Genomic DNA, 22,067 nt, shown 5'->3' with positions numbered 1-22,067 from the left:
CTCTAGCAGCTCAGGGCTGTGTACACTGCCCTGGGGAGCCTGTTCCATGCCCACCACACTCTGGTGCAGAATCTCTTCCTGACATCCAACCTGAACCTCCCCTGTTGCATCTCCAAGCCATTCCGTTGGGTTCCATTGCCACATCTACTTGTATCAGCATCACTGACCATGAGATGACCTAATCTAAGAGGTGCTTGTTCTGGCTGAGGAAGCTGTACACAGCCAAGGAGGAAAGCAGAAGCCTTTGCCTTTCCCACCAGCAGCCTCTATAAGCAGTATCTCCTTCAGCTATAAGCCAAAGTCTTTGTGCTCCCCAAAACTGCCGCTGTTGAATTTGCAAGTTGGCAGTCATCAGAGGTGTTGGCACATGGATAGACATCCAGAAATCCACTCGAATTCCTCTCCCATTCTTTGGTCTAAGCCTTACCCACCCTCCTTTTTCCCCATGGGAAGTTCCAGCCATGCAGCGCCATGGCACTGCATGGCAGCAGCTTTGTCCCGAAGCAGGTCTGCTCCCTCATCTGTATCCCATTCAGGCTGCACAGGGTACACTGCTCCCACTGTGCCCATGGACAGGGCAAGAGCCCACGAGTCCCACCAGTGAGCGCCCGGAGGACACGGCTGGGTACAGACCCGCGTGTTTTCTCCAAGTGCTGAGGATGTTAAACTTGGAAGTGGGCCAGCAGCAAGTATTTGTAAACACGTTGTAAATGATCCAATTTTCCCGAGCATCTGTTCACTGAGCACTTGCCAACTTGGCGGAGCGGGTGCAGGCTGCTCAAATGGCGAAGGCTGGGAGCAGCAGCCTGGCTGGGTCTTAGATCCCGCGCTGACAGCAATTAATTCTCATCAGCTCAGCTCTGACAATGTAGGATCCTTCAAATCTGTCACCACGGAAGTGCCCATGTTGTTGCCACGCCGCTTTTCGGGTCACAGATGCCATCGGCGCCCTGACTCAGCATCCGTCACCCTGCTGAGAGCATCCCACTGGGGATGGAGTGGGCGTGGGAGCAGCCAGACATGCTCAGGAACTGCAGCAAAAACCCAGATCCTGTCGGCAAAGGACAAGGAGACGTGTCCCCTGCTTCCCTCCAGCAATGCATCCTGCAGGGAGGTGCCTGTAGAAGCTCCAATTTGAGCCTTGCTGGAGATGGGGCTAAAACCTGCGTTCGTCCTCACTAAGCCAACAGCAGTAGAATGAGAGCTTTTCATAGAGGGTTACACATGGCAATGATGCTGGCACAGTTTCTAGGTCTTTGGATGAAGACAGAGCTCAGGAATTGGCCACAGCCTGTCAAGACAAAGTGACCTCATGTGATCTCCCAATTTCTGTGTCCTGCTCTGTCCTTTCCCATCTGAAGTTATTAACTACTCCAAATAAATGCAATGAAGAGTTTCTCCTTGCTATGAGACCTGGAAGGAAAGCACAAGGGCATTGATCTCCCCAGGCCTGAGCAAACAGTGATGGACCAGTGGAACACTGCTGGTTCTGTCATCCCAACTACATCTTCATCTGCTTTATTTCTTCTCTCTCAGCAGGGTTGGAAATCAAAACTCAGTGCATTCTTTCTCATCTGGTCGGATTTTAGGAAAATGTTATTCTCAGAAAGAATGACAGAACACTGGCACAGGCTGCCAAGGGAGGTGGGGGAGTCAGCATCCCTGGAGGTGTTCAAGAGCCATGGAGATGTGGCTCTGAGGAACATGGTCAGTGGGCATGATGGGATGGGCTGGGGTTGGACTTGATGGTCTTAGTAGTCTTTTCCAACCTTTATGGTTCTGTGATTCTATAACTCTACGGTTGTACGACTCTATGAACAGGAAGCCCTCCTGTCTTTGGGAAGTGAAGTAAGGGAAGAGAAGAACTCGGGGCAGAGCTTCCTGGGGAGGCAATCTGTAGAGACATTCAACACCCACTTCTCCTGGGAATGTCAGCACACCTGTGAAATAAGCCATTACCTTGCTGTTTCTGAGTGCATCTCACTCATGTTGATGGATGCACCTGTTAATCCAGGCAGGTCCTGGATAGCTGCAGCATCCCCCAGCTCATGTCCATTTCCCACAGTGCCCTTGATCCCCCTTTGAGGCTCAAGTATTGCCCTGGGGCCAGCAGCAACAGGTATGCTGCACTCATCCCACTGCCCTCCCACCTCTTGGCCTGGTGGTTTCTGATCTGATCTATAATTTTATTTTAGTTTTAGGGTTTTTTTTCAGGAGGAGCTGACCCCATTTGTGGCTCCTCGCCTGCGTGTCCCTGTGCTGGTAATTAGAGCAGTGTGAGGCTGGGGAGCACGCCTGGCAAGGCCTCTTCCTGGGGAAGCAAAACTCTCCTGCCTCAGGCAGCCAATGGAGAAATTGCCAAAAAAATAAAGATAAAGAAAAAAGCCTGCAGACACAGCCAGGCTGTGTCTGTCACAAGGACACGAGGTCTCTCTGTAGAGTTCTCAATACAGAGGGAAAACAATGTCGCTATGGGGAAGCAACAACAGAAAAGGCATGGAAGGAATGAGTTAAGGCTGGGTGGGTCACTTTGGGGCTTCATGTTAGAGATAGGATGTTCTAGAGGTTCTGACATCACTCTCCTGCCCCACCACCATTAGGAATCATTTACTTGGATTTACCAGATTGATGTTGGTACCTAACTGATTGAACTGAGAGGGAAAATTTATTCCTGTTTCCAGCCAAATTGCTCAGGAGCTCCATGGGTTTTTCCATGCAAAATCCTATGTAAATTAATGTTGGGGTTAAAGTCCCCACCCAGCCATCAGCCTAGCCTCGAATGAGGCACTGCTTTAATTATGGCACTGCTGTCTAGTCATCTCCCAATAGAAGTGGCGGTGAGTTAAGGAAGTTGGGTTTGTTTCCTTCTTTTCCTGGTCTTTCCATCACTTCATCCACCATTTCTACATTCATTCTCCTCGTGCTGGAAAAATGAACGTGAAAACATTTGGTTGATTAGAGATCATCCTATTGCCATGGATAAGTAGGAGTGTGTCACTGCACCAGCAAAACATCCCCAGATCAAAACTTTTCACCTGAATAGAAGCCCATTTTCAGCACCCAGCTCCTGGCTGAGGACTCATGGAGTGGGTATGGTGGGACCAAGCCTGCACAAGCCTAGGGGTGAGTTTGCAGGGGAGAGGATGCTCAGCTCCTCAGAGAGCTCTAGGGGATATCTCAGGTGCCCAAGCAGGTGAAACAGCTGCTGGAAAGGACAAAAAAAAAAAGGATTCTGATCCCTTGCACCTAGCTCATATCTCTGTCACTGAGTAAAGAAATGCAATTTGCAAGAAGCCCCTGGGATGCTGGAAAGAACAGGATCTCCTTGCTTGTCTTAACCAAAAGGGAAAGTCCATATCCATTCCTACATGAACAAAGCAGCCCAAGTCACTGTGCCTTGCTGTGCAGAAACATGACTGACTCTGTGATGGAAATGTGCCATTTCCTCACACAATCCAGCACAAATCTCCCTAGCAGCATCATTGCAACTGGGCGTTTTCCTTTGGCGAGACACAGCAGCCTGTCCATGAGGTTTCTCACAGCTTTGGCTGCTCAGGGCAGATTTACGACCCTCCAGCTACAGCAATTTGCATGAAAGATTTGAAGCTATTCTGCCTTGGAAGATGCCAAATGTAAATATCTTTGTGCCACCAGTAAGAATGAAAGCAATCCTATTTGAGTTGTATATTTTAGGCACTGGAAAGTTTTTCCTTGAGAGTATGCATTGCTGAAGATTGGAAAAAATGAGTCTTGTGGTTAATGTACCCTGGGGCCTTTGGGGCTCATCGGTGCAATTTTTTTCTTCTAGTCGTCATTAACCTGCCTATAGTTGGTTTGTGATCTTGATTTAAAACCAATGAAGTCTCAAGTGGAAAGCCTGGGTTAATTTTCTTAGGAGCTTATAGACACAACTCAGGTTCCCAATAGCATATTCTATTGTTGGAAATTAACTGGAGTTCTTTTCCTTGTAACCAAGCAAGCAAAAGTGTGGACTCAACTTAATGTGTAATAAAACCAGAATGATACCTATGGGATAAAAGGCAATACACACCTTGAGCCAGAACGTGCATGTATCCGTGACTGAAGGGAAATAATTCAAATGCCTTGAATAGGAAAAAAAAAAATCTGCTCTTGTGTTTATGGAAATGGAGATAGGAGGAGCTCTTATCTGGGCAGGTATCTGTGAAACAAAAGAATAGCCTTGAGTTTTGTCAAGTTACAAAAAGAGATATTGGCTATGGGGAGCAGAACCAGGATGCAGAGCTGGGCCAGACTATGTGGCACAGCAAAAAGCTGTCCCTCCCTCCATGCTTCCTCAATCCCTCTTTCCATTATTTCTTCCATCCCTTCCTCCATCTTTCTATCTCCCCTACATCCCACCATCCTTCCTTCCATCTCTATCCATCTTTCTCTCCATCTTCGCATCCTTTCTTTCATCCCTCTATCACTCCATCTATCCCTCTTTCCACCCTCTATCCTACCCCCCTCTCTATCCCTCTTTCCAATCCTTCTTTCATCCCTGCATCCCTCTTTCCACCACTGTCTTCATCCCTCTATCCTACTCCACTCCTCCATCCCTGCCTCACTCCAGCTCTCCCAGCCTTCTTGGGTCTCTTCAAACCAGCTCCCCCATTCAGAAAGGATTCCTCCATGCCAGGCCTATCAGGGAGATTAAAGAGCAACTAAGACTTATAAATTACCTGCCTGAAATAATTTTTCAAAGCAACCACTGTGCTGGACCAAAAATTCGTGTCACTTCATTTCCCTATGATGGGAGATCAGGGCATGGGGACTCATAGATCCCATCTCTGTTGGTGTGCACAACAGTCAGAGAACCCCACAGCAGCACTCTGCTGCTCTACCCACACCACATGTCACACAAAATGCATCTTTTTTTCCTCTTTTTTTGCATAGATCTTGCCATTTGAAATCATAGAATCATAAAGGTTGGGAAAAATCACTAAGATCACCTATTCCAACCCCAACTCATCCCCATCATGTCCACTAAACCACATCCCTCAGTGCCACATCTCCACGGTTCTGGGACACCTCCAGGAACAGTGACTGCACCACCTCCCTAGCAAGCCTGTGCCACTGCATCACCACTCTTTCTGAGAAGAAATTCTTCCTGATATCCAACTTGACCCTCCCCTGGTGCAACTTAAGGCCATTCCCTCCTGTCCTATCACTGTTACCTGGGAGCTGTACAGAGAAATCAACCTCCTCTTCTCCAGACTGAACAATCCCAGTTGCCTCAGCTGCTCCCCACAAGACTTGTGCCCCACGTGACACAATCATTAGATCCAAAAGGGAAGTTTGCATGAAGCACAACCACACCACTGGCTTTTGCACTTTGCTATTTTCCTCTCTCGCACCTTCCAGTCCATTAATTAGAACTGGAAAGGATGCAAAAATAAATAAAAATCGTCTGATTGTAATTATTTGCATCATATTGAAGAATACTGATAGGCCATGTTAATGCTGAGCTGCATGGTTTAATCAGTCCATCAAAAAGCTCAAGCAAACCACTCTGCTCTATGCACAATACAGCACCAGGTGTGCAGGCACACAAACGTCTGGGAAGTGAGGGAGCCAGGACAGAAATAGTGCCTGATAGTCTAATTAATTGAAAATAATGGTGGGGTCAAGTACCAGGCTGCTAAAATGTGCCTTTAGAGATGTTAAATGTGTTTCTGTGTAGTGCACAGATTGCTAGTGTGAGGAGCGAGCAAACAAATGCTGTTGTCCTTAGAGCTGAGTGTGGGACTCAGAGGTCACACTGTGCACATCCCATTGACCTCTCCAACGAGCAGCTGTCATCATCATCTCTGTCATCATCATCATCGTTGTCATCATCAACATCATTGTCGTCATCGCTCTAATCATCATCATCATCATCATTATCATCATTGTCGTCATCGCTCTAATCATCACCGCCGTCATCATCACCACCTTCCCAAAGGCACAAATGGCCTAAATAACTGAGCTGACTCTGGCAGTGCTGCAGGGATATTTAGTGTTCATTTTCAGGACTTTTTTGCAGAACTCATACACTCTGTGTCCCCTTCTCCCTCCAGCTGGTTTTGCTGGTGGTGTGCAGGGGATGCTGTCCTGTAGCAGGGGATGGGGACACACAAGGCTCATGCCTGCACTGAGGTCTGGAAGCCTAGCTCTCACCTCTCCAGCCCTAACTGCACAAAGCAGTCTGGCCACAAACTTGGTCACCCATCACATCTGACAACACAGCCAACGCATCTCTTTTGCCTTGCTGCTCAACCAGCAAACTCTGCATGAAGTTCCGTGGATTGCAATACTCCTCAGCTCACAAACACAGACTCTGCACAAAGAGAAGTTCTGCAAGGATTGCTAATTGTCTGTCTGGGGCAAACCTGCAAGGAGAAAGCTGTAAGCAAGTATGTCCAAAAATGTGAAGGGGTTCTGATGGTACAGCCCATGCGTTCAGAGTAGAAAAGCACTAACAGAACTCATACCTCCAGCACTGTGGGTCAAAATGTGAAATGCTGAACTGCTTTGGAATAACCTATGGACTGAGAACAATTTTAGGAATATGCCCACAGTCACATCCATGTATAACCCCATCTCCTGTGCTATATCTCTGCATTAAGATTCACACAGCACTTCTCGTCCTATGGACCTCTGAAAGGCCCATAAACAAGAAGACTCTTTTGCAGCACCATCAGTTTTTCTCGAACAATAAGAGAACGAGTTGTGATCCAATTTATCCACTTTACAAAAGACCTTTGATCATTGACTGTGGGAGTGGTGTGGGGCAGAGGCTGCTGTGCTGCAGGGCTCCCAGCATAACTCAGCAAAGATGGGGCTGGGAAGGGCAATGCTTGGTTGGGAAGCATCACTCCACTGCAGGCATTGTGAAGAGAAGGGTTGGGTGGTTCACACACAGACACTGGGAAGCCTGTTGGAAGAGGGGGGTTTCAACCCAGCAATTTTTCTTGGCTTCATGAAGCCTTCTTTACCCAGGAGAAAAGCACAAGACATCCATGTCACAATCATAGTTGTTTGAGTTGGAAGAGAAATCCAAAAGCCATCTAGTCCAACTCCCCTACAAAGAGCATGGACATCTACAGCACCATCAGGTTGCATGCCCTAGGAGCTTTGGCAGTGCTGGTTAGTACCATGGGCTGACACACAGATATTTAGAAGCCAAAAGCACTTACAAAAAATAATTCTTCCGAAGAGATGCTTGACATCATTGTGTGCAGCATCAGTTCCCACCTAAGCCCATTCATTATCAGAAAGTCTTCTCTCTCCCACCTTAAATGGCCAACCGGGGCCACCATCACATCTAACACCGTATAGCATCCAGTAAAACACTGGATTTCTGTCTCATTTCTTCTCATTTCTGCCACCTGCACCCACATTTCTCCATCACATTTCTGGTGGCACAGGGACAGGGATCACCCTTTCCCTGTCCCCACACACAGCCCAGCACCACCTCTGCACTCCCACTGTTGGGCACTGCCATGCCACCCCTCTCACTGTAACTGATTCATAACATTGATTTCACGACGACATGCTCTTCCCACGCACAGCACAGCTTGCAGCTCAGTATATACAGCATTATTTACATTGGTGTGAGCCCCCAATGCAGCCGACTGTACCTCCATGAATATTTATGGCCACAGTGTGTATCTACGACACCCAGTCAGTTCCCAGCCAGTTGTGTGTGCCGGGCTTTATGCTCTGTCGTTCTGTTTTATATAAAAGCAATGATGCAGAAAAAGGAAGGAAGGATGAGCTCCCAGCTCAGGGGCTCAGCACCGGGGCACAGAGTCCTTCCCCATCCCAAGAAGCAAGGAGGCTGTGTTCAATGACCGTCCATAAACATGATGTAACACAAACAGGACGTGTTGCTGCCTGGCAGGTGAGCCGAGAGCACGAAGGATGCTCTCAGGGCAGAGGCTGTGAGGAATGGTGTGGATTTATTTATCTTCAGGATGAGTGCTGAGCAGCACCTCTGGCAGGCACAGCCGGGCATTGGCTGCCCAGCGTGCAGATGGAGGTGTGCTGAGTGACACTAATAGCGCCCGAAAACAAAGCGGGCGAATGTCAGCAATTCCCTCGGACAATCTAAATGCACATATTTAGGAGCAGCCTCCCCTACGCAGCCCTTCTCCAAATATCAAGGACAACGCCGCTGCCTCGCTCTGGAGGAGGACACGGGGAGTGGAAGTGCCAAGCTGAGGCTGGATCGTGCCAGCGCCTTGTGTTACAAATGTCACAAATGTCACTCGGCCCCGAGGGACTCCAGGGGGCTCTGAAGGGCCACGATCGATTGATGCAACTCTGGGAAAGATCTGGGGATGAACGTGGGGCATGGGATAGATTTGGCTGCCTGGAGCTGAAGGTGCAGCCATGTCTCCCTTTTGGGACAGACCCATGGGACGCTGGGGAAATGTCACAGCCACTACCTGGTGCTGGCAGTGCCCCAGCAGCATGGGCAGCATCACTGTTGGCACTTGGATGCAGGAGAGCTGATAGGAGGGTTGGGGCCAGACTCCTACACAACTCCATCCCCATGGGCACAGAGTGTCCCACAACCCTCTGGGTCCCCCAGAGCTCTAAGGGGGCTCGACTCTCCCCCCAGATATCAAGGGGGTATTTCCTTCAGCACTGGGGGGGGGGGGAGGATTTGAGGTGGACACAAGAAATATCATTTCCCACCATCCTCTCCCTTCCTGGACAGCTGCGAGGTGCCCATGTGGGACCCGGTACGGCCCTGAGCCCAGCGCCAGCCCCCAGCATCTCCCCCCACGCCGCACCCCCCCCCCCCCAGGGCCAGGCAGGCTCCGCACTGCTCTCCCTGCGAGGTGGAGAGATCGTTCCTTTAATCTCTCCCCTAACCCCGTGACCTTCCTCCTTAAGGAGCTTTTCCCCTTCATGTCACTGCTTTTTAAAGCCCCCTTTCCAAATAAAAGCAATTTCCTTTTGGAACTGTAACTATGACATGGAGAGAGATGTGCTTTTTTTTTTTTTTTTTTTTTTTTTTTTTTTGGACAATAAAGGGGTAAGAATGGGGGCCCGACTCCCCTTTGGTGTTTGTGTTCTCCTGAAACTGTTTGTTTAGATACTTTACATAAGACAGTAAACACCGGGCGAGTTAAAGGCTTTAATTAAAAAAGGTAGTGAGCTGGGAAGGGTGGGGGGGGCTTTCAATTTACACAGCGATTTAGAGAAGAGGCCCCAGACAGACGACATAAACCCTGCGGACAAAGCTACCGGGGACGGCAGTGCCCACCTCGGGGTGCACAGCTCAGGACAGAAGCCGTTGTGTCCCCTGCTGTCCCTCCGGCGTGCAGACCCACCCCGGCAGGATTCATCCCTTTCAGCCCCACAACCTGGCTTTGAAGTTTCTGATGGTTTGTTTTTTCCTCTTTTTTTTTTTTTCTTTTTCTTTCTTCTCTTCTTCTTTTTTTTTTTTTTTTTTCTTCTTTCTTTCTTTTTTTAACTTGCCGGGCCCCGCATTGTGAGCCGAGAGCGGTGCAGCGGAGCAGAGCCTCTCTGATCGCTGAGCTGGCACCGGGGCACCGCACAGCCACCGCTCCCAGCGCCGCCCCGCGGAGCGCTGACGGGATGGGACGGCAACAGGGAAATGGGGGAATGGAGCTGCTGAGAAGGGAGATGGGAGAGGGATGGGAGGGGACAACTGGGAATGGGAGGGAAAGGGGAGAAGATGGGGATGGGAAGGGAAGGGAAGTGGGAAAGGAGTGGGAAAGAGAAGGGAATGGTATGGGAAGGGGGGAAAGAGGAGAGGAGAGGAGAGGAGAGGAGAGGAGAGGAGAGGAGAGGAGAGGAGAGGAGAGGAGAGGAGAGGAGAGGAGAGGAGAGGAGAGGAGAGGAGAGGAGAGGAGAGGAGAGGAGAGGAGAGGAGAGGAGAGGAGAGGAGAGGAGAGGAGAGGAGAGGAGAGGAGAGGAGAGGAGAGGAGAGGAGAGGAGAGGAGAGGAGAGGAGAGGAGAGGAGAGGAGAGGAGAGGAGAGGGAGGGGAGAGGGAGGGGAGAGGGAGGGGAGAGGGAGAGGGAGAGGGAGAGGGAGAGGGAGAGGGAGAGGGAGAGGGAGAGGGAGAGGGAGAGGGAGAGGGAGAGGGAGAGGGAGAGGGAGAGGGAGAGGGAGGGAGGGAGGAAAGGAAGGAATGAAAGAAAGGAAAGAAATAAAGGAAAGGAAGGAAGGAAAGAAGGAAAGAAAGAAAAGAAGGAAAGGAAGGAAAGAAGCAAGCAAAGAAGCAAGCAAAGAAAGAAAGAAGGAGGAAAGAAGGAAAGGAAGGAAAGAAGGAGAGGAAGGAAGGAAAGAAGAAATAAGAGGAAGGAAGGAAGGAAGGAAGGAAGGAAGGAAGGAAGGAAGGAAGGAAGGAAGGAAGGAAGGAAGGAAGGAAGGAAGGAAGGAAGGAAGGAAGGAAGGAAGGAAGGAAGGAAGGAAGGAAGGAAGGAAGGCGCCCACTCCGTCTCCTCCCCCCGGACACACACACGGCCGCACACCGCACACCCCTCGCACCACTCGCTCTGCTCCGCCCCGCCCGCAGCCGCCAGACCCCGAGGGCTCCCGGGGGGGTCGGTGCCGGCCTCCCCCAGCAGCGGGCGGGGAGAGGCACTGCGGGCAATGCGGGACGCGGGGCCGGCTGACTTCCCGAGAAACTTTTCCACAGAGCAGAAAGAGGACGAGCGTTCTCCACCGTCCTCCGCACCCAGCCTGGATCCTGCCTTCCAAACGGGAAGAGAATCCCCTGCAACAACTTTTTTTTTTTTTTTTTTTCCCATTGGAAATCACGGAAGAAAAAAAAAAAAAAAAGAATCATGTGTGCATGTGTGCGAGTATCCGCGGGCCGATGTTCCCGAAACAGCTGGAAAATCGCCTTCGAGACAGCAGCAGACCTGACGCCGGGTGGAGCTGGGGCAGCACCCGGTTCATTAGCTCGGTGTCTTCCCGACGGCCGGGCCCACGCCGAGGTGTAAATCCGGGGCAGTCCGAAGAATTCAAATCCGTGTGGGGCAGCCCAGGTCCCTGCCGAGCCCGGCTCGGTGTAGGGTTGCAGAAGTCCGCCGTCACAACACGAGCTGTTGTGTCTGCGCGGATTAACTCCTCCGAGACACGGGGAAAGCGGGGAAACGCGGCACAACCCCACGGCCACGAGCGTCTGCGGTGCGCGGGGGAAGGGGGGGGGGGGGAGACAAGCGGTGCGTGGAAAATACAAGGAAAACGCCGTCGAGGCTTCTTATGCTGCACCTCTCCGAATCTCTTCTGCCTCGGCGGGTGGGCGAGAGGAGAAAGGAGAGAGGAGAGGGGAGAGGAGTCGCTGCTCGCCGGGATTGGCCGGGGGGGTCGGGGGCTACAGGGACCGCTCCCACCCCGCAGCGCTCGGGAACCGTTCTCGTCCCTCTTGGCAAAGTTATTCGCAATGCTTCTGCGACTCGAAGGCAGGGGCAGAAGTTTCGCTCCCAGCTTTATTGCGTCTATTAACTTCCTTTGCCTTGATGATGATGATTTTGTTTCTTCTTTTTTTGGGGGGGAGGCATGGGGGGGGGGGGGGGGGGGGGGGAGAGGCGGGGTCACACTTTATTTATTTACCCGAATCAAGAAACTTTCTCACGATGCTGGAAAAAGGCTCCGAGATCGGCCCTCGCTGCCTCTCGGGCCGGTGAGTTCGTGAGGTGCAGCCTCGGCTGAACAAAGAGCAGGCACCCAGGCAGGGAAATGCAACCCAGAGCCACCCGGTGCCACCCAGGGCCACCCACAGTCCCGGCCTGCACCAAGCAAGTGCTCAGCGCTCCGCCGGAGCGGGCAGCGGGCTGCGGGCCGGGCTGCTCTGCTTCCGCACTGAGAAATCGTTGGCCTTCTCTTTTCTTTCTTTCTTTCTTTCTTTCTTTCTTTCTTTCTTTCTTTCTTTCTTTCTTTCTTTCTTTCTTTCTTTCTTTCTTTCTTTCTTTCTTTCTTTCTTTCTTTCTTTCTTTCTTTCTTTCTTCCTTTCTTCCTTCCTTTCTTTCTTTCTTTCTTTCTTTCTTTCTTTCTTTCTTTCTTTCTTTCTTTCTTTCTTTCTTTCTTTCTTTCTCTCTCTCTCTCTCTCTCTCTCTTTCTCTCTTTCTCTCTTTCTCTTTCTTTCCTTCTCTCTTTCTTTCTTTCCTTCTCTCTTTCCTTCTCTCTTTCTTTCTCTCTTTCTTCCTTTCTCTCTTTCTCTCTTTCTCTCTTTCTCCTTTTTTCTTTTATTTTCATTTCTTCTCTCTTTTCTCTTTCTTGTCTTCTTTTCTTTTCCTTCTCTTTTCCTTCATTATTCCTTCTTTCCCTTTTCCTTTATTTTCCTCTTCTCTTCTCCTCTCTTCTCCTCTCCTCTCTTCTCCTCTCCTCTCCTCTCCTCTCCTCTCCTCTCCTCTCCTCTCCTCTCCTCTCCTCTCCTCTCCTCTCCTCTCCTCTCCTCTCCTCTCCTCTCCTCTCCTCTCTCCCCTCCCCTTCCTCCCCTTCCTCCCCTTCCTCCCCTTCCTCCCCTTCCCTCCCCTTCCCTTCCCTCCCCTTCCCTTCCCTCCCCTTCCCTTCCCTTCCCTTCCCTTCCCTTCCCTTCCCTTCCCTTCCCTTCCCTTCCCTTCCCTTCCCTTCCCTTCCCTTCCCTTCCCTTCCCTTCCCTTCCCTTCCCTTCCCTTCCCTTCCCTTCCCTTCCCTTCCCTTCCCTTCCCTTCCCTTCCCTTCCCTTCCCTTCCCTTCCCTTCCCTTCCCTTCCCTTCCCTTCCCTTCCCCTCCCTTCCCCTCCCTTCCCCTCCCTTCCCCTCTTTTACTTTCATATTATTTATTTTTCCTTTCATGTGTTTCCATTTACTTTTTCCGTTTCCTTTTTCATTTCCATTTTTCCTTTTCGTTCTTTTCCATTCCTGACCTTCTTTCACACTTTTTTCCTTCGTTTTATTTTGTTTTATTTTTCTTCTTTCCTTCTATTTTCTTTTTTTCTTTTTTTTACTTTCCTTCCATTATCTATCTTCTACTTAATTTTATTTCATTTCTTATTCAATTCTTTCTTTTACCTTCCATCATTTCCTCTTCCCCGTGCCAACACCATACAATCGGGCGCTAAGCTCGTGTTTACGTCGTGAATCTCCGCTATGTTTTCCAAAAAAAGTCTTATTATCATCATTATTCCCTTATTTTCGATGTTGCGTTGGCCTCCACGGCCGCCAGCAGAGAAGGACCAGGAGATGCACAGAGGTGCGGGGATGTGCACAGAGGTGCCACGGGCGCAGCCTGACAGGGGCAAGGACAGGAGCACGGACAGGGACGGGGACGGGGGCAGGGACAGAGGCAAGAACAGGGACGAGGACGGGGCAGGGCCGGGCCAGGCCAGGGGCCGGGCAGGGGGCAGGGCGAGGAAAGGGCCGGCTCCCCCCTCCCGCTCCTCCGCCCCGGGGGGGTCCTTACCCCGCCCGTGAGTGGAATCGCTGCGGTGCCCGTCGGCCCCATCCCGAGCCGGGACGCCGCCACCGAGCCTCATTCGTTCGCTCCCAGGGGAGCGGCTGGGATAAAGCCGGCGGCGTCCCGCGAGTCAGAGGCAGCCGAGCCCTTACCCGCGGCCATGGGAAAATCACCGTAACGCTGCTGGGGAGATGCCACCGACAACCCGGCCCGGCCCTCCGCAGAAGCACCAACCGCCCTGGATGTGTCGCATCGCGCCTGGCACGGGAACAACCTGACAGATGTGGTGATTTGAAATAATAGTAATAATAAACATTTATTTTGAGTTGTCTATAATACGGTGAAAACCCGGCTGCGGAGGGGAAGGGCAGCCCCGAGGCCGGGCTCTGCCCTCCGGCGCCGCTCCCAGGAAAGCTGCCGGGCTTCGGCGGGGGCTGCGGTCGCTTTGCCCATCCCGAATTTCAGTGGAGACCTCGGGCGGCCGAGGGGACGGGAGGCGGCGCGCTGTGCACTGTCCTCAGCCCTCAGCCCCCAACACCGGGTGGCAGAGGGAAGAAACTGGGAGCAGAAAGGGGAAAAAAAGGATTTCTTTAAAGGGGTGACCCCTACATGAGCCCCGTTGGAATACACGGGGTTGAACTGCGGGGAGAGCGGGGATCGGGACCGGGCAGCCCCAGCCCTAATCTTAAAGCGCCTCTCCCAGCGCCCCGCAGTGATTTTCTCCCCAGGATAAAGCCCTGCGCGCCGGGGAGCCGCTGGAGAAGCTCCCGCAGCCCGGCGAGAAAAGGCGGTGCTGGAACCCTTCGGGAGAGAGAGAGATAAAAATAACCTCGAGGAAGGGGAGAGAATAAAAAATCATTAAAATAATATTGACAATAAATAAAGCTCATCCCGGTCTCCTCGGTTCGGTGTCAGCTCAGCCCTTCGCCCTCCGCCGCTCCCCGCATACCTGCGGTGCTGCCCCGCGCGGGGTGACTGCCGGGCAGAGAGACGCAGTGATTTGTTGCGTGTCTCTGCGAAGGGGTTTTGGGGTGTGGGGGGTGCGGGGGATGCGGGGGGTGCGGGGGGCCGGAGCTCGCGGCTCCCGGCAGCGGCCCCGGGAGCGAAATATTTGAAGTGCAGCACCTTGAAGACGTTTAATTATGGGGTAGCAGCAGAGCGAGGGCTTGCACGTAATTAGAAAATACTTCTCGGGAGCCAAGCTAATCGCTTTTCATGGGGCACTTCAAGAAATTAACCTCTAGGTGCTTGTCGGAGCAAAACAACTTCGGATCGGCGAGAGCTGCTGGACCCAGAACTATGAGAGATGGGATGCGGAGGGAAAACTGAGGGAGGAAATGGGGGAAAGAGGGAAAAAAGAGAAATAGAAGAGAGACAAAAGGGGGAGGAAGGGGTTGGGAGGGGGGGGAAGGAAAAAAGAGAAGAGAGACGGGCGGTGCGAGGCAGCCAAACACAAATGGCACTTAGAGGGTAGAGCTTCTCGCTGCGCTGCGCTGCGCTGCGCTGCGGGCCCGGCTCGGCCCGGTCCGGCTCGAGCAGCCCAGGGAGGTGCGCGCCGTCGGGGCTGAGGGACAGAGAGCGCCCGCGGGGATGAGCGCAGCCCCGGTCGCCTCTCCACAGCCTCGGTCCCTCCAGCCCGACCCGTGCACAGACACATTCCGCTCCCTAATTTTGTTCCGAGGGAATTCTTCCTAAAGACAAAATGGAAAGCGGCATCGAGGTTATGTCGAGGGGGGTTGGCATGGGGCCCCCTCCGGTAAATAGCGCAGACCGGCAGATCGGGCAGCCCGTCGCCCCCCACACCCCCCCGCCCTCGCTTTGTAGCAAGGCTTAATATGATTTATGCATTTCTGCAAGGAATTATGGGATGTCCCCCCTTCGACCCCCCCCCCCCCCCCCTTCCCCCGGTAAACAGCGCGGAAATTAAAACTAACGATACCGCGCGGCGCGAGCGGGGAGGGGGGGGGGGACACAAAAGCGGTGCTGGGTGGGGGGAAGGGGGGGGAAGGCGGCGGAACCCACCCACCCCCGGGGCACCCCCCACCCCTCGGGGGCCGGCGGGGAGGGGCCGCTCGGCTGTCACTTACCGGGCCGCTCCGCACCACGTGTGTCGGCGGTGGCTCTGCCATTGGCCCGAGGCACGTGTCGAGGAACCCGGGTCGGCGACGTCACCGGCGGGGCCCCGTTAAAACCGGAGGACAACAAGCCGGGCCGCGAGTGGCCGGGCGCGGCGGTGGCGGCAGCGCGGGGCGGGCAGCAGCCGCCGGCCCCGGGGCAGCGCGGGCGGGCGGGAGGCGCCCCCCCCCACCCCGAACCCCCCCCTCCCTCCCCCGAATCCCCGGACCCCCCCTGTCTTTCTTTTCCTCCGCCTCGGACCCTCGGCGGCCCCCGCATGTGCGGGCGCGGGGCGAGGCGCGGCCGGAGCCCCGCGGGGAGCGCCGGCTGCGGGGGTCCCTCCTCCTTCTCTTCCTTCTACCCCCACCCCGACGGCGGCCGCATTTTTTTTTTGAAATATTTATAACCCCCGTTATTTTTAATTGTTTATTTTATTTTTTGCGGCGGATGAAGCGCGGCGGCGGCGGCCGCGGGACGCGGCGAGCGGCGGCGGCGGGAGGAGCGGAGCGGTGCGCGCATTTTTGCAAAGTTGGAACTCGTGGAGCTTCGGCTGCTGCCTTCTGCGTCTCCGTGGCGTTATTTCAAAACAACCGTAATTAATTACGATTTTTGTTTTTTTAATTTTTATTTTATTATTATTATTAATAATTTTTTTTTTTTTGGACGAACTCTGGATTTTGAATGCCGGGCGCGGCCAGAAGAAGCGCAAACCAATAGACACCTGTGCGTGTGTATATAGAAATATATATATATATATCGATCTATATATTAAAAAAAAAAAATTAAAATAAGGACCGAACGACCGCGGCAGCCGCCCCCAGGCAGCGCTCGGCGGGGCGGGCAGGAGCCGCTGCGGGGCCGCGCACGATGGAGGAGGGCGGCCGCAGCCCCCGGGAGGAGGCGGCCGAACCGCAGGAGTCCGGCGGGGACGCGGAACCCGGCGGAGGGCGTCGGGCTCTGCTGCTGCCACCCGGCGATCCCCCGCATCCCCACCCGCACCCTCACCGCATCACCAACTTCTTCATCGACAACATCCTGAGGCCCGAGTTCGGTCGGAGGAAGGAAGCGGGAGGAACCGCCGGAGAACCCCGAAGGCCCGGAGCGGAGAGCAGGAGGAGCCCCGCGGCCGCCGCGCCCGCTCCCGGAGCTCCGGTGCCCGGCGGAGGAGGAGGAGGAGGAGGCGGCGGGGGGGGATCGCCGGGCCGAGGGGAGGGCGGCCCCGCCGCTCTGGCCCTGCACGGAGCGGCCAAGAAGGGGGGAGACCCCGCGGCTCTGGAGGCGGCCCTGAAAGCGAGGGGGCTGAGCGGCGCGGAGCTGTCGGTGAGCTCGGACTCGGATAGCTCCCAGGCCGGCTCCAACGCCGGGAATCAACCCATGCTTTGGCCCGCTTGGGTGTACTGCACGCGGTACTCGGACCGACCGTCTTCAGGTAAGAGCTGCTTCCTAGCAGCCACGAATTGGGTTCCGCCGCGGTCCGGGAGGGAGGCAGGAAAAAAAATCCCCCGGCCCCGATTCGCCCGTTTGCTTTTGTGGGAGCTGAAAACACGAGGAGAAAAGGAGGAGCGGGGCCGAGAGGAGAGGGGATCCCTCCATCCCCGTCCGCAGCTCGGAGCCGAGGAGCGGGGCGGCAGCGAAGCATCCCCCCGGCCGCAGGGTTTGGGCCGAGAACGGGGAAAAATCCACTTCGGACCTTCCCTGCTTCTCCCCCCCTCGACTCCCCGGGCTGATCTTTGGGGACGTGGGTGCTCCCATCCCCTCCCCCCTTTCCCCCGACCTTGCTTTGATTTATTTATTTTTACCGCCCCCCCCCCCCCCCCGCAACCCCGAGGATTTTATTTCTCTTAAAGAGGCCCCGGAGCGACCGCCGCATCCTTCCTTTCTTTTAATTCCCCCCCCACACACACATACTGTTCTATGGGGGCCGGGAGAGATCTCCGAGAGCTGGGGAACTTCTGGGCCACGGTCGGTGCTCGGGGGAAAACCCTGAATTTATCCCTCCTCCCTCCAAAACAACAACAACAACAGAGTTAAATATATGTATATATATTTAAAAACCAAACCAAAACTCTCCGGGCTGACACGTCCGTGTGATGCCGCAGGGAGAGAGCGGTCCCGGCCGTTCCGAGAGAGCATAGCTCAAAAAGGAGCTGAGATCGCTGGGGAAGAGCATGGGGAGCTTCGAGCGGGGCCAGAGCTCCGGAACGGGGCTGTGACAAAGCGGTGGTCGCTCCGAGAGCGGAACGACCGAAGGAGGATCGGAAGGAGAGTTGGGAAGGAGTTGGTTGAGGTTGAAAACAAAACTCTTTTTCGCACCGAGGTAATATTCCGGGCCGAGCTGGAATTTACCCCATTGTTCTCCGGTGCTCTCCTTTGTTAATATTTAATTAACATTCATCCGCACAATGGCTCGGCCCGGGCGGAGAGCAGCGTTTGTGGGTCGGGGAGCGAACCGGGCCGCGAGAGGAGCGGTGGGCCGAGCTTCATCTTTCGTATCCGTCTGTATCTATCGGTACCGAGGGTATTTTATAAGAAGTAAAGAAGGCGGAGGTTAATTCTGAAATACGGTCAAAAGAAACGTTGTTGGGGAAAGAGGGGGAGGTACGGGCTGATCCCGCCGGGCCCCTTCCAGCTCGGGATGCTGAGCGGGGCCGGGGGGGGGTCGGGGCGGTGCGCTGTCGGTGCTCTCGTTTCGCCCGGCCGTAGGTCCCCGCTCCCGCAAACCAAAGAAGAAGAACCCCAACAAGGAGGACAAGCGGCCCCGCACCGCCTTCACGGCCGAGCAGCTGCAGAGACTCAAGGCCGAGTTCCAGACGAACCGCTACCTGACGGAGCAGCGACGGCAGAGCTTGGCCCAGGAGCTCGGACTCAACGAGTCCCAGATCAAGATCTGGTTCCAGAACAAGAGAGCCAAGATCAAGAAGGCGACGGGCAGCAAGAACTCGCTGGCGGTTCATCTCATGGCCCAGGGGCTCTACAACCACTCCACCACGGCGAAAGACGGCAAGTCGGACAGCGAATAGCCGGGGGGGGAGGGGGGAGGAAAGGGGGAAAGGGGAGGGGAGGGGGCGAAGTTTATACGATGCAATAATTTAATTAAAAAAGGTTAAAAAAAGGAAAAAAGGAAGAAGAAGAAAGAGGAAAAAAAAAAAAAAAAAAAAAAGGGCCAGTGTATAAAGATTATACCAGCATTCATAGCGAAAATATTGTGTATTAGATATAATTCTGCAATATTCTATGTATATATAATTTACAGGTAAGGTGGTGTAAAAATACGAGATATCAGATTATAAAGTATTTCTTTTTTTTTTTTTCTTTTTTTTCTTTTTCGGATCGCTGTTGGTTTCAGCGTTTTGCTTTCCTTTTGCTTTGGGGCTTTGCTGTTTTTCTTCTAATCGCTTTTTTTTTTTTTTTTTTTTTTTGGTTGAATGGAGATTTTTTAGATGCTGTCTTTATGTTGTTGGTTTGGTTTGGTTTTTTTTAATGCTTAAGTTCTGTTATTTTTTATAGACTTAAGCACTGTTTGAATGGACATTGGACGCTGTTTGTTTGGGTTTTTTTCTTTTTTGAAATTCAAAATCATAATAATAATAATTAAAAACAACTTTTGCTGAAGTCCAAAGATTTTTATTGCTGCATTTCACACGACTGTGAACCGAATAAATAGTTCTCCTATTTGTTCCACGAGTTTTACCTTTTTGTTTCCCCCCCCTTCCCCCCCTCCCTTCCCCTTTTCATTTTCTTCTTATTATTTTTAAAGTTTTCTTCTTTTCTTTCATTTCTTTTTTTCCTTTTTTTCTTTTTTTTTTTTTTTCTTTTCAGTTTTATTTTTTCTTTTAAGGCTCTGTGCGTGTCTGGGGCTGACTTTAGAGACGGACGTAGAGATTATGATTTAAAAAGCTAATTCTATCTATGTGTAAGGATAAAGAAAGACATCTCAGCCCCTCACCCAGCGGCGCCCCCTGTGCCGGTGCTGCCCGGGACACGGGGAAGGGTTTCACCCCCTCCCCCCCCCCCCTCCTCCCAAAAATATACACCCAACTTAAGGGCGACTTTGGGCTCCCCTCCCCATAATGTATCACCCCCCCCCCTCCTCCTCCTCCACCCGGGGCTTGGAGAGGCGCAGCACCCGCTTCTGCCTTCCCAACGAGTTCGGGAGCATTTTGCCAAGGAAAAAAAAAAATAATAAAATAAAAGAAGAAGGGAGGGGGGGGGGGAGGAAAGAAAAAAAGTGGTATTTTTGGTTTCCCTCCCCCCCCCCCATTCCAAACCCCTCCATCCTTTCTTCCCATCCCCGGCCTCTGACACCTGAGGGTGTCCCCATGTCGCCTCCCCTCCCCCCCCTTGGCACGGGCACCGCGTTGTTCCCCAAGAGCCGGAGCGCTTCGTGCCGCTGTCCCTGGGCCTTGTGGGGGGGGTTTGGGGGGGGGGGGGGCTGCTGTGACACGAGTGGGGAGAACCGGAGCTGCGTGGGACGCGCTGCTCTGCGGCGCTGGGTTTTGATGGGGGGACCTTTCTCGCTTTGCCTTAAACCTTCTTTATTTTGCAGCCCTGATAGACACACGTTGTACATAGTAGTGTAAACTTAAAGGAAAGAATCCCGCTGTAAGCTGTAATTTTAAAGTCTGTGAATAATCATCAGCTGCTTAGGAGACAGGAGTCGGTGGCATCGCCTTTTTAACAGGAAAGCAAAGAGTTTCTGTTGGTTTCTTCTTCTTTTTTTTTTTTTTTTGTGATTTTTTTTTTCTTTTTGGTCCCAGTTTATAAACCGCGTGCATTTTACAATTGCATTATCAAATATTTATAATCTTATGAAATATGAATGTTTCTATTTACAACTGTGCTCTACAACAACAACAACAAAAAAAAGAGACAAAAAAAAAAAAAAAAGAAAAACTGTGAACGTTCTCCCCGCGTTTTTTTGTGTCTCAATTCTCGAGGATTTGCGTTCAATAAAAAAATAACAATAATAACGAGAGAGAGAGAAAAAAAAATCACTTGATGATGATGGTGATGACCTCCTAAAACGTGTCGCTAAGCTGTAGGGGACACTTCCAAGGCTGCGTGTCTCCGTGCGGCGCTCCGGATGCGCAGCGGACACCGCAGTGCGGAGCTCCGCGGTTCCTCCGCCCGGGATCCGTTCCGAGGCGGTGGAAGAGGGAGAAGCGGTCGGGAGCGGCCCCTGGAGCTGGGGATGGAGAAAAAAGTTTGGAGGATTCGTTTGGAGCCGAAGGAGGGGGCGAACGGCGACGAGCCGTCGGGTAAAAACCGTCGCCGTCATCATCGGGCTTAATAAAAAGGATCTGCAAACGGAAAAGAAAAAAAAAAGAGTTGGAACCTCACGTCCCTGCAACAGGTTTCGCCTTTTGCAGACTTAATGCTCAGCGCTGGGGAAGGGACTTCGGGAATGTCCCCGGAGCGCAGGAACGGGGCTGTGCGACGGGAGGGAGAGCACACGGAGCCCGACCTCGTAGGGGAGGGGGCAGCGGGCAGAGCCCGGCTCGGAGCTGCCGTACGAAATACGTTCCGAAATACGTCTGAATTTCTCGTTATTTATCCTCGTCTTCCTTTTTTGGAGCCTCTTTGGGCGACCCCCTCCCGTACGAGGGGCTCGCAGCGTGCAGCGCTCCAAGGGACGGGATGCGGGGACCTCTTGAAGTCCCAGCGCTGTTTTTGCGGCTTTTCGGGTTTGCGTGTGCCTTCCAGGAGCTCCGCCATGCGAACGGTGGGCTCCCAACCGAAGGGAGGGCGGAGGGGGCGGCCGGCACTGAAAGCCTTCTGCGAGTCGGGACGGGACGAGGCGGCCCCGAGGTGCTTACAGGGGGATTTTGGAGGAAGGCACTCAGCCCTCCGTGTGCCACGGGCAGAGCTCCCACCTGTCCTCACCCGCAGCGAGCGCAGCGGGAGCAGAACGCAGCTGTGCAGGCAGGGAAATGCGCTCAATTTTAGGTTAAAAAAAAAAAAAAAACCCAAACCAAAACAAACAACAAAAAAAAAGAGTATGGAAACTTATCCAAGCGCTTCGTCTTCTGGTGGCGACAGCCTGAATGTTTAGCAAAATATCCGAGAGAAGCGAAGCGTGCAGCTCGGAGCAGAGCACGGACGTGCTGGCTGCACTCAGTAGCTGCCCTCGAGATTTTGGGGGCGAGTTTTACGGGGAGAGGCACAGCTCCGGGATACCGACCCGTTCTCCCCATAGTCGGGTTTGTGCCGCTCCGGGCAGCGCTCCCCCCGGCCGATCAGCGGCTCCCTGCTGGTTGGGGAAGGACGGCCCAACGAAATTAGCCCTCGTTAATTTAAAATTGAAAATTAATTTAACAGAAATAGCTGCCGCCCCAGCCGCCTCCTGCCATTTTTAGCAAAGAGACGCCACGTTGCCAGAGCAGGAAAAAACCATCAATCAGCTGAGCTGTTCCTAAAGCCCGACAGCGGCGGGGCAAGGGAAAAACAGACAGGGACGGAGATAGGGACAGGGATAAGGACAGGGACAGGGAAAGGGACAGGGTTAGGGATAGGGATAGGGTTAGGGATA

General features: G+C 53.0%; 1 protein-coding gene across 1 annotated transcript; it reads left to right on the top strand.

The window, feature by feature from the left end:
* The first annotated feature begins 16,405 nt into the window (after positions 1–16,405).
* Positions 16,406–18,558, top strand: EN2 (engrailed homeobox 2). Its single transcript, XM_031616090.2, has 2 exons — positions 16,406–16,967; positions 18,242–18,558. Exons 1-2 carry the CDS (start codon positions 16,406–16,408, stop codon positions 18,556–18,558), a joined length of 879 nt encoding a protein of 292 aa, XP_031471950.2.
* Positions 18,559–22,067: the final 3,509 nt, after the last annotated feature.

Source organism: Phasianus colchicus, chromosome 6 (genome assembly GCF_987193195.1).
Source record: "Phasianus colchicus chromosome 6, bPhaCol1.hap1.1, whole genome shotgun sequence".
Lineage (NCBI taxonomy): Eukaryota > Metazoa > Chordata > Aves > Galliformes > Phasianidae > Phasianus > Phasianus colchicus.
This window is presented reverse-complemented; position numbering and strand designations above follow the sequence as displayed.

Coding starts and splice junctions, on each gene's coding strand:
- EN2 (XM_031616090.2), top strand. CDS start 16,406: ATGGAGGAGGGCGGCCGCAGCCCCCGGGAGGAGGCGGCCGAACCGCAG. Junction 16,968..18,241: donor CTCGGACCGACCGTCTTCAG/GTAAGAGCTGCT, acceptor GCCCGGCCGTAG/GTCCCCGCTCCCGCAAACCA.